This window comes from Neomonachus schauinslandi, chromosome 4, assembly GCF_002201575.2.
Source record: "Neomonachus schauinslandi chromosome 4, ASM220157v2, whole genome shotgun sequence".
Taxonomy (NCBI): Eukaryota; Metazoa; Chordata; class Mammalia; order Carnivora; family Phocidae; genus Neomonachus; species Neomonachus schauinslandi.
Window position 1 is genome coordinate 150,332,446 of NC_058406.1, and position 12,992 is coordinate 150,345,437.

The following is a 12,992-nucleotide window of genomic DNA, read 5'->3' on the forward strand; positions in this document are numbered from 1 at the left end:
TAAAAAAAAAAAAGAAGATAGTAGGAAGGGAAAAATTAAGGGGGGGGAATCGGAGGGGGAGACGAACCATGAGAGATGATGGACTCTGAAAAACAAACTGAGGGTTCTAGAGGGGAGGGGGGTGGGAGGATGGGTTAGCCTGGTGGTGGGTATTGAGGAGGGCACATTCTGCATGGAGCACTGGGTGTTATACACAAACAATGAATCATGGAACACTACATCAAAAACTAATGATGTAATGTATGGTGATTAACATAATAAAATAAAATTAAAAAAAAAAAAACTAAAATCAGTGAGAATTTACCAAGCAGAATGGTCTTAATGCGTCCTTCACACTTCTAAAGAAGTGATGTCTAAATAAAACTTGGCTTTCCCAATTATTTCCATTATAAAACAATAAGCCCACCACATGCCTTGAAGAAAACATATATACATAACTTAGGAGTTGCTTTCTTCAGTCTGGAACTTCCTCTCCATTATTTTTGTTCCCTCAATTGCTCCCCCCCCCCCCACACACACACAATATCACAGAAGTATATCTCATCCAGGTAAAAGTAAATACTAAAAATTTCTCTATATACCAAGATAAATGTTTATATACATTTTAAGACTCAAAATTTATTTGGAATTTTAATGTCATTCTCATCTATCTGGTCAGCTGCGCACTGGGTATTCTGAAAGGTTCAGTCAGAATACCACTCTCAGAGTTTGCCTTTCCCAAAGAGCTACAGAATTATTGAGACAGAAAAGAACAACAGCAATCTTCTAATCCAAGGTCTAGTGCTGATCAAGATTTAAATTTCCTTCTAATTTTCTGTTGTGACGACATTCTTGTTTATGTCTCACTGTACAATTGTGCTAAGAGTTCTCTAAGTACAGATGAAAGAGGAGAATTGTTGGATGGATCACAGGGTGTGTATGTATTCAACCTTATAAGGGATTATCAAATTACTCCTCAAAGTAGTTGTACTAAACACCTAAGAATATGAAAGTTATATAAAACATACATAAGGCAAGAGGGGAATATTACTGACTCATGTTCAAAAGCCAACCCAAATTTGTAGTTAATTTTAGTTATTTGCCTATCCTCCTCCTGAAACCTCATTAAGCGGATAGAGACTTTTAAAATTAAATAAACTAATAACAAAAGATTCACCACAGGAGAGTATAATGAATTTGGAAGCATTCAATGGAAAGAGCCACAGCCAAGAGCAGGCAAAGAAAGGGTCTGCAACAAAATGAGTGATTGCCAAGTAAACTCCAGGGAGCTCCAGTTAGCACCACTAGGGGATGGGGGGGGGGCAGGAGTAAGAAGGGGATGGAAATGGTGGCTAGCTTTTCCATGGTAGCTGAAAAGAAGAAAATGGAGTAAGAAAAGAAAACAAGAAAATGGAATCCCTACTCTACCCCTACCCCCATTCCCATATCTACAGATGACATGCATTCTGGGAACTGACCCCCATATGGCAGTGGAGGGGGAGTGGTTCCTATCTCAAGAAACTGAACAAATTGCCTCTGTAGGCCCTTCCCCTAAAAGCCAGCCCTAACCTATTCACCCTAAAATGATACCTGCTAGTCAAAAAGCACTGCCCAATGCTTCCAGTGAGAGTTGGTCAGCCTTCCTGCCAGTCAGCCTTGCCATGGGTAAGACCAAAACAAAGAAAAAAGTGAAACAACCACACCCGAGGAAGTAGAAATGATTCAGGAAACAGAAAATCACTTTTTCAAAAGCTTATTTTTCTTAGAGTGATGAGAAAAACTTTTGCATCCATGTCTCAGCATTAAAATGTTACAAAAAAGTAATAATCAAAAATGAAAGAGTTCTTGTAAATTAAAATATAACTCCTGAAATAAGAAGTTCAGTTAGAAGAGTCAGAAAATAAAGTAGAAGAAACCACTCCCTACCCACTCCCCAAAAAGCAAAAAGATTAAAAAAAAGAAATCTAGGAGGAAAAAAAAAGAATAAAATTCAGGAGATTCACCATCCAGTGAAGAAAACAGAGTAGCTTATCAGAGAAAGTGTTCCAAAGCTGAAGAAAGACACAAGTGTTTATTTGAAAAGAACTGAGTGCTGAGCATAACTAATAAAAAGGACTCACACCTAGGCACAACCTTGTGAAGCATCTTGTTCCTTGTGTAGTATCAGAATCATCAGGATAAAAAGAAAACTCTGAAAAGTTCCAGATTTTGGGGAGTGGGGGGCAGAAGGGTGGGCAGGTAAAAAAACCTACAAATAAATAAGACTCTGAGAGGCATTAGCTATAACATTAGCAACACCGGATGCTAGAAGATAATAGACGAAAGCTCTCAAAGCTCTGAGAGAAACTTATTTTCTATGTAAATTTCTACATAAGCTAACTATCAATCAAATGTGAAAGCAAAATAAAGACATTTTCAGACATGCAAGGACTCAAATAGTTGACCTCTTATTCTTGTACCATGAAGAAGATAGCTTAGGAAGAATACAAAACAAGGGTGAAAACCAAGGAAATAGGAAATATACAAGAAAATGATGGCACTAACCCAAAAGTCCAGTGAAAAGAAATTCCAAGGATGCAGCTGTACAGCAGACCTAAAAAGCAATGAGTCCACATTAGAACAAGAAATCAGGAAGCTCCAAAGAATGTCTTCTCAAAGAAGAATCATATAAATTCCAGGAAACAGATAAAATGAGTAAGAAGGTAGAAGACATTAGCAAAATGATAAAGATGGCATATGCTTCTTCTCTAAACTTGAAGGAAAAACAAAAACAAAAGGAACACCTCCAGGAAAAACAAAAATTATACAGCAACATCATGATCCTAACATAGATCCATCAAACTACAATGTGGCAATGATTCTGAGCGATTATGTGTGAGAAAAGTAAATCCGTTAAAGCAGATGCTGGGAACTTTCTCCTTCAGATGACCTAGGAGTATGACACTGAACTTTTAGAGAGGGAAATATAATTTTAGCATATCATTGTTTCCTCTTCCAAGATGTCCTTTGCCCTCTCTTCTCTGATTCATTCATTCATTCATTCACTCATTCATTCATCCATCCATCCATCTATGCACGCAACAAATACTTACTGAGCATCCTGCATGCCAGTCATTGTCTAGGAATGGAGATAAAGCAGTGAACAAAGAAGATAAAACCCTGCCCTGGTGGAGCTTGGATTCTAACGAGAGATGACTCCTCTTCCAAGAATCTGCTACGGGGTTCTGAATCTGCTACGGGGTTCTAATGCCTACGAAGCTTTCTCTGAACTTCCGTGTTCGGCTAAGATCTTCTTCTTTACTGCTCCTAAAGAATCCTAACTCTTCATAGAGTCGAATTCAGTTTTTATATAGATATTACCTCAACCATGCAACAACAGAAAATTTATTAGTTATTTGTACCTCTACTGCAGAGCACTGCACCTAGATCAATAAATGTTTTGAACCTTTCCAATCAACTGAACTGTAAATAAAACTGCCAAGTAAAATGTAAAGCAATAGAGATGTTAACTATTATTTAACAGATGAGGAAGCTGAAGTTCCTGTCAGGTAAATGACTTGCTCAGATCATAAAAACAGTCTGTGAAAGAGCCAAAACTAAAATCCACAGCGCTAGGTTAAATTAAAATAAGTGGCTAAATCAAAAAATGGGCCAAAATGAGAGAGAATAACCTTAGGCCTTTATTTTCTCAGAACTTTTCCAAGTACACAACAAATGTCTAAGACATAGACTCTATTTCTTCCATATGTCAAGGCATAGCTTAACAATTACATAAAGACCATTGTGAAAGCTTCTAATCAAAAATATAATCTACTTTTAAAAAGCTTCAATTTCATAGAGTTGTGTATTTCTACTTTGCAGTATCTAATACTTGAAACACATAAATGTTGAGACGTTAAATGACATTTGATATAAAATCTATTCATTTTTAAATGTTTCCTCACAAGGAAATCTTCAAAATTATTCCCATAAATATATTTTATATATTCCCATATTAGACTTTTTCTTTTTAAATTTGAAAACACTAAAAGTAAATAAATAATGCTTACATGAACTTCCATTAGTAACAACAACAAAAAGGCAAGAGGTTTCTTTTTTTATCAGCATTTGCAAATTTAAGCAAAAAATTAAATTCACATACATATATAACTTCTGTAAAAATAAGAAAACTAATGCAATAGATTGTTATTTCACACATTCCAAGGTTACTGGTAAACACACTTTCTATGGCCTTTCTTTGCTATATGAACATACCTGTTCAATAACCTGTAATACTGAAACTAAATAGAAGTAACCATGCAAATTACAACCTAGCTACAAAAATATAACACTGAATAGATGGAGAGAGTTGTTTTATATTCATAGGACAAGCAGCCAAGGAACTGATCCTGTTTCAGTTCAACAAACATTTATCAAAGCTTTGCCAGATGCCAGCAGCGACTCCAGGCACTTACAATATTTCCAAAATGAATACGTAAAAATGTCCGTCCTCAAGTGGCTTATAACAGGGAAAGGCAACTACAACGATTCTTCTCCTAAACACTCAGAGCTGACCAATTATATGTGATTTCTAGATACCACAGCAGGGTTATCTACACATAGGTTTCACCACACTTAAAAGATGGTTCAAAGCAATTTAATTATTTTGAAAAATAGTCAATTACTAAAATATATGACATCAGGACTTGAGCTGTGTCTGATCACAGAAATCAGGAATTTAACTCAAATATATTTATAGATGCCCCAACACTCAGAAGTTGAAAGATTCAGTGAATACTAACTATATGTTCATATAGCAAAGATTCAACGAATACATCTATTTAACATCTCATTTACTCATAATGAAACCAAGAGACTCAGAGAAACTTTTATCACCCACTGGAATAGAGAAGAATTTCAACTTCATCCTATCTCTAGTAGCACTACCACTGATAACCACAATTACCATTATCAGCTCAAATGCCAACTTTTTGATCGGCCCCATGTTAAGCAGCAACATTTAAATAGATACAATCCCAACCCTTTGCTGCTCAGCCTCAGTTCCAATCACTGGAATATGCCTAATTAATTCCTAAACCTAATTCTATGCCTTTATCTTTTCCTAGATGTTTTCCGAAGAAAAAGTATAGGTCAAGGTATAAAACCTCTGAAAGATATATTTTGAAGCTCCTTCTTTATTCTGACAATAAGATAATTGGTTTTATGACTTTTAAAATATATGAAGTGCTCATATAACTATTAACAAACTGTCAGGGAATCCTGAAAATTGGTAAGAAAAATGCCAACAACAGTAACAAAAAGATAAGCACAAAAAGGAATAAAAAAGCCAATACACATTAAAAAAAGGTGCAAAGTCTACCTACTAGTCAAAATATGTAAAAAGTTAAAATTAATAGTAGTAAAAATTATAATAATAATAGCAGTTAGAATTTATTATTCTCTTTCTTTATGTGTGAATATACAGTAAAGACTTACCTAATTAATTAATCAACCAATTAGATAAGAAACTACTCAGGAAAACAGGAAAAGTTTCAAAGAGGACACGATATGTGAGCTGGTCCCTTATGGATGCAAATTCACTAGGCAAAGCCTGGGGGTAAGGGAAACCCTCAAAGGTGGAGGAGAGGATAAGTCACTAACATTTACAAAAACACCAAAATACGAATCCAGTTTCTATTCTAGGAGCCATTTCTATTCTAAAGTGCATAATAAAAGTGACAAGTTATGAAACTGTACAGAGAAGAGAGAGGTAAGACATAAACAGCATTATACTTCAAGCTAAACAGATTAAACTTAGATGTTTTTTAAAAGGTATGTAACTTAATCAGATTTTTTCCCTGTACCTTTAATTTTCAAGGAAACATCTGATCAAAACCAGATAGCAATCAATAATTAAAAATCAGCAATACTTCATCCCTAATGAGATACCTTTCAAAGACAAGCACAATTCTACAAAAAGACGTTACTTAGGTGGTCTTCCAAAAGTCAACCCTTTTAAATCAAAAACTAAAAGAAACCGCCAACCTAGAATTCTTTACCCAGTAATTGTATCATTCAAAAATGAAGTGAAATAACATTTTCACTTATCGCCATCATACCCACATAAAAGCACTAAAGGACATGTTCTTCAAGCAACTGAGAAATGCATAAGAGAATAAGGAACAATAAAAAGCATAAACACTGACAATATAAACAATAAGAATGTCTTGCGCTGTTTAAAATGTATTAAATAGGTACATTAAATTAATAAATTAAAAGAAACAAAGAACAAAAAACAAAAGAGCATATAAACTCTAAAAAAAAAAAAAGTTCCCATACCCTTAGGGAAAAAATGGATTGTTCTGTGACCATGAAAACAATTACTTACTAAAGTGAGTTTTAACAGATCAAGGACAACTGTTTCACTGGTCACATTTTTGAAAACCAGCCAATTAACTGATAACAGCCACACCTCTGAAATTCAGACAATTAGAATTATCACTCCAGTGATCATTCCTATAAAATGATCAAATATTTACAATGTCCAGGCATTTTTAAAAAAAGGGATGATACAAATCTTATACTACTAATCCTCCCAAGAGTGGTACTCTTTTCTGATAATACATAAATGAAAGAAAAGTAGGATGCAAATATTTTTGAGATTTAACAGGAGCTGTTATCAAGGCAATACGCAGAGACAATACACCTACAGCTCCTGATCCTACCTCGTGCTGCTCTAAGTTCTTTTTCATATCTGGGAATCATACTCTTCCATGCTACCCCACACCCAAGGATAGCTGTTCTGTGAGAATAACAAACTATTTGAAATGTGTGACTCCCCAGTATATTCAGTGGATTCTGTCTTCCAAAAAAAGAATGTGAATGGGGCAAAATATTCTCTTTGATAATGGGTAAAAGAGATTCCTGAAGATAATTATTCATTCATATCCGTATTTTAGAATTAGAGTATACCTTCATGGTTTGTAATTATTGTCAACAAGGTAATAAAGTACTTGAATCTAATATTTCCCATCTATTCACAATGGTAACATTAACATTTAAAATCAAGATAACAGATTTTCTGTTTCACACACTTTTACTTCATATTTCTAATATTTGGTAATTTCAAGTACCAAATGCACTGCGTTTAGCCCTGAAATGATTTTAAAACACTTCTTTAACTGGAGTATAATTATTTTCAATTAAAGCATTGTTCTGCCACTCAAGAATCATCTGATTTACATAAATACTACTTAAGCACCATAGAAATTCTAAAATATATAATTAGAATGTCACAATTCACTTAATTCATTCTGTCAAAACAGGGATTATTTTAATTTCTATTTCACTTCTTTTAAAAGAAATCCTATTTATTTTCTCTAACAGAAAAAAAAAAAAATTAGTAGGATAAACTTATAACTTTTTCCCCAATCAAACTTGAAAATTATTCTGGTTAACCACAAATTGACTCAAGTAGTTAAGTATTTTTCTGAATGTATTTTACCGAAATATGTCTGACAACATATAATAATGTCATATAGTAATTAGGTTACTGTTCTACAGAATTACAAATTATTTCACTGATTCATTCTTACTCTACATTCACAGATAAAAAAGTCACTTTTGTCCTTATAAATTATCCAAGTAAATTAGATGCATCTCTAGCATAAATTAAACAATTTTGTTAATAGCTCTTTTACTTAGGATTAAAGCATAACCATAAAAAGGTATTATTAAATAACACATTTCACTAACTTGAATTCACACACACACACAAAATTATGAGCTAGCTTTGTCATTTTCAAACATCCTGACAATATTTGGGAAAATAAAGACAAAAATTGTTTTTCAATTATTTCAATTGTAATTCAATTATTTCAATTATTTTTCAGAAACATAAAACTTCAATTGTTTACCAACCACAGATTATAACACAGAAAACTTAAAGAAATACCATAAATATTATGTACTTTAAATAAAATTCAAGCCATAACTTACATACTGATTCTAAATGACGAAGTAGAGTACCATGGTAGATTCTCGGTGACTTAACAAAAATTTCCTAACAAATAAATTAAGCAATCATATGACTCTCGAATTTGCCATACAAAGGTATATGGCTGGTTCTCACACCTCATACTAGATCCTTTTACACTGTAAAACCTTTTCTTTTTTCACACTGATATTTTCTTTGTAACAAAATACTACCTAGTTAGATTCTAAAGTATGAATCTTTAGAAATGAGGTTAGCAAAACAATTTAAAAATACTTACTGTCTTGTTTCGTAATCTAATTATGTCCGAGACAGAGCCAGCGCCACAGTACTCCATAACGATCCAGAGGTCTGTGTTCTTAAAATAACTGCCATAGTACTTTACAACGTATGGGCTAAAGAAAAATATACAGACAATTAAACTTAGTTAATTCCCAAAGAAAATTATTTCTTAATCCCAATACAAAGTATTTTCAACATTTCATATTGTTCCAATAAGCAAACTTAATGAGTAAATATCTATTGTACATCAAATTGTCTATATGTAGGGTTCACCAACTGTGCATAATTAGGCTTTAATTCATGGATGAAATTTTAACACGATTGCAAAGCAGAGGAGGCCCAAATGCTTTGAGTGATTCCCAAGAAAATAAGGCTTTGTTTTGGCAAAGGACTGAGTCTATAACATAAGGAACAAATGAAAATATTTTAACTAAAGCATTTTAAATGTAAACCTTTAAGGGAGTTTGCATTCAGTCAAATAATAATATTCAACTTTAAAATACTCTATAATTCAACGAAGCCAAAAAAATTATTTTTAATTCTCTTTTATTTGGGCCTCTAAAATTCTAGAAATAAGTAATTACAACTATTTTTGCTTTAAATTCAGATAATTAAAATTAATTTATTTTTTTAAGATTTTTATTTATTTATTCATGAGAGACAGAGAGAGAGAGGCAGAGGGAGAAGCAGGCTCCCCAAGGAGGAGGGAGCCCGATGCGGGACTTGATCCCAAGACCTTGGGATCATGACCTGAGCCGAAGGCAGACGCTTAACCATCTGAGCCACCCAGGCGCCCTAAAATTAACAATTTAAAATACTTCTGAACTGAACTTTTATGTCTTTCAGAGCAGAATAAACTATGTTTATAGCCTAGTTGTTTTCAGGAAGACTCAGAAAGGGACAAACAGTCACATGTTTATTTATTTAATATTTAATACTTAATATTTACTAAGGGCAAGTATATACACTGATATGTAAAACATCTTGCCCAACTCAAAGAGGCAGAGTATCCATATTCACAGAATACACAAAAAATAAAAACAAGGTAACATAAACTATGTAATAGACAGCTTAAATGCTGTAAGAATTAAAATAAGGAAATGGTAGAGCCAGCAGAAAGAACTTGTAGAAAGGGAGGGATTTGAACTATGAAAGAAAGGTTAAAAATTCAAAATATGGGTGGAGAGATAAGAACATTCTAGAAAAAAGAAAGGCCATGAGCAAAAGCACAAAGTAGAAAGGAAAAAACCAAGAATGGCATGTTTAGAGGACAACTTGTTCAACAGATATTTTTATCCAGTAGCAGTTATCATGAAAAGTGGCAGCTGTGTAAGATAAATAAGAAACAAGAACCAAATTAGCAAAAAATAATAATAAATGGAAAGTATTATAAAAGACGACATAAAGAGACCACTAAAACAAGAGGTCAAAAGAGGACGGTCAGGGAAGACTTCTCAGTAGGGCCTTTAATTTTAGCCAAGTCTTCAAGTCAAGGGTAGAGCAGATTGGTTGAAGCTTAAGGGCTCAAAGTAAAAAGGAAACTACAAGGCTAGAATTCAATCCTGTTGTATCCTTCTACTCCTCATTACCTCTGTACAGATTTGCTCCCAACTGGTCTCCTTGTCAGTTTTCTCCCCCATTCTAATCTATGTTCCATATAGTTGACAAGGTTACCTTCCTTTAAAACAAAAATAAAATAAACTGATCATATTGCTCCCCCATTAAAAACAAAACGAAAACAAAAAACCTCCAATGGCTCTCCATTACTGAAAGAAAAAGATCTTAACTGCTTCATATCACACAGAAGACCTTTCCAAGTCTACCTTTCTACCCACATCTCTCATCACTCCCCATCTCACACCTTACATTTGCAGATACACTCAGCTTTGGTAGGTGCTGAGAAGGGAAAGTAAATATCAGGAGTTCCTAAGTGTTCACTGAACCACTGAAGAAAAGTGCTTGTTTACAAACAAATGAAACTAATCTACACACCCCGAACTTCAACTTATGGGAAACATAAAAAAGCCTTCTTTACATACACTTCTTTGGGGTATGAGTGCCTGTGTAGAAACCTTTACAGAAGAGTACTGCTCTTACACCTGGCTATGCATCAGAAACACCTGTGACGCAGGTCCCACACCTTAGGGGTTCTAATTCAGTAGGTCTTCTAAAAGCTCTATGGGCGACTCTGATATAGACCCACAGTTAAACCTCACTCCAGGAGAATAGCCTTCAAAGAGCTTCTTTAAATATTAATGTTCTCATTTAAAATTTTGAAAGTATTAAGTAACAATGAATTCAATTATATTCACTGAAAAGCACATAGAAAACATATATTTTATCTTGCAGTACACTAGAGTAATCAGCAGTTCTAAGGGTAGGGCTGACAGCCCTTATGAAAATTAGGGATTCTAACTTGGGCAGCTACCTGAAGAAGCAACTCTCTCTCTCCTTAGGGATGAGTCAAGAGAATGGCTTTGGGGACAGGTAAAATTCTCTCCAAAAAATACTTTGTGGTCCATTCTAATACACAATCAAGTACATGGATCAAGGTCCAACAGTTCTATATCATAAAACATGGCCTCAATAATTATAACCTAGAAAAGTATTCAAGCAGATAGGGCTAAATAGCCACATTAAGGACACATACCTGAATACAGTTTCTATCATGCATTCAACATTCATTCATTGACCCTCTGCTTACGCCAGATGTTCAATATGTAGTGGTGAACCACACAAACACAATTCTGATTCTCAAAGAGCACACACCAGCATGAAATACACTGGTATTAGAGAAGTAAACCCACAGATAAACACAATTACTAACTGTGATTTAAAAGGGGGAGGGGGCTGCCATGAGATAAACTGGCTGAGACTTTATTTTGCATTCATCATTTCTCCAATAAAACTGTTCTTAGTTCATATGAAAGAATGGAGTAACATCCATATTCCATGGTAGTCCCTGACTTGGAAAGCACTAGAGTATATGGAAAAACTTTGAAAGCAGACAGGGGTGAGCTTTAACAACCAAATATCCCCCTTCCATTGAATGGCTGTGGATTACAATTTAGATTTGGAAAAGAAAAAATGCTTAACCGCAAAGGTTTATATAGAATAGTGGCCTGCAATTGGTCATCCTCTGATAGCTTCTACATCAATACTTCTTTTACAATTTTAAAGCACTTACAATATCTTGTAATTACTTTGTCACTGACTTTTATCTGCCTCCCCCAGAAGAAAAGAAGCTTCATGAGGTTAGGTGCCAATCTGGTCTGCTCTCCATTTTATCCTCAGTACCTCCCTTCTTATATGTACAAAAGAAAGCAGTGAATAAGTGAACAAAGGAATAATCACAGAAAAATTAACAGAAGGGACTTAATGTAGGCCTTCCCAAAAGAACAACATTTAAGGTAAGATTCAAAGGTTTGCTGGACGTTAACCAGATAAAGAGCATCCAGGCACCGAGAACTGTCTGTGCAAAGGCCCTGAGGAGAGAAAGAGCAAATCATTCTCAAGAAATTGAAAGATGAGTGTGCCTAGAATAAAGTGAGTGAAGACTACGGTTGAATACAATGTAGTTGCAGACAGAGGCAGAAGCCTGATAATGAAAGGCCTCAAAACCAAGGTAAGGAAATTGGGCTTTATTGGATATGTAAAAGCAGATCTGAGAAATCTAAGATTTCTCTGGCTGCCGCATCAAAGCTAGATTGTGGGAAAGCAAATATGCACACAGGTAGAACAATTAGAAGATCATGTTAATCTAAGCATGCAAGAGATTGTATTGTGCCTATCTTTTTATTTTCTGTATTTATGATGCTTTGACATCTGAGACCTGCTGACGAGGCCTCCACTGTCCTCTCAGGATCAGCTCATTCCTAGAGGTAGCACCTGTGAGTGTTCCCTTCATATGCAATCAAACCAATCAGAAGTCCATACCCCCAACCACCTCCAGGGCCACTGTTTCCCTAACCTCATCAACCCAGAGCCAAATACCAGACAACGAGGGACTGCCCTACACCCCAGAGCCCACTGAAATCATTCTGAACTAACCAATCCTAAACCTGTTTACGCTAGCTCATCCATTCCTTCCCACAGAACCACAATAAAGGCTCTTCCCCATGTTTTCTGCTCTCTCCCTCTGCCTCCTAACTGATCCTGGTGCTTCCCTGTATGTCTTCCCTCACTTTCTTCACCCAATCTTGCATGGCAGGCTTGCATCTCTTGGGATCTGTAAGTATAATAATTTATTTCACCATACCTAAACAATAATAAAACCTACATTTTTAAAAAGAGATGTGGTGAATTGGAGTGGGAGTAAAAGAAACAGAAAAGAGAACAAATTCAAGAGATATTTGCAAGGTACACTCAACAGAATTTGATAATGATATAGACTGGCAAGCTAGGAGGCAGTAAGCCAGTCGTCTTCAGTGTTTTATCCCCTGTGCCTCCCTTCAATAGCACACTTAACATAAATTTAAGACTGGCAAATGAAGATTAAAATTTAAAGCTGTAATTAAAAAAATTACATACACAGGTACAAATATGCTCAGCGAGCACAAGACCTGGGGTTTCTAACTCAGGCTGTTTCCACTGACATAGACGTCGTTCATTCAAATTCATTCATCATTCATTCATGTATCACTTTAAAATAATCAACATTCACTGAACAACATATATGGCCTAAGGGCAGAAGCTAGGGAGAAAAATGGGTAGACTTTAGTGACAAGAAATGCCAGTGAAGGCAATGGGGAATCCCTGA

General features: G+C 35.0%; 1 protein-coding gene across 1 annotated transcript in view; it reads right to left on the reverse strand.

The window, feature by feature from the left end:
* The window catches only part of STK3 (serine/threonine kinase 3), a 275,048-nt gene that overhangs the window by 204,478 nt on the left and 57,578 nt on the right, over positions 1 to 12,992 (reverse strand). Inside the window, exon 4 of the mRNA XM_021688691.1 lies at positions 8,232 to 8,346. Coding sequence (XP_021544366.1) covers positions 8,232 to 8,346 — 115 coding nt within the window. The remainder of the gene's footprint in view (positions 1 to 8,231; positions 8,347 to 12,992) is intronic.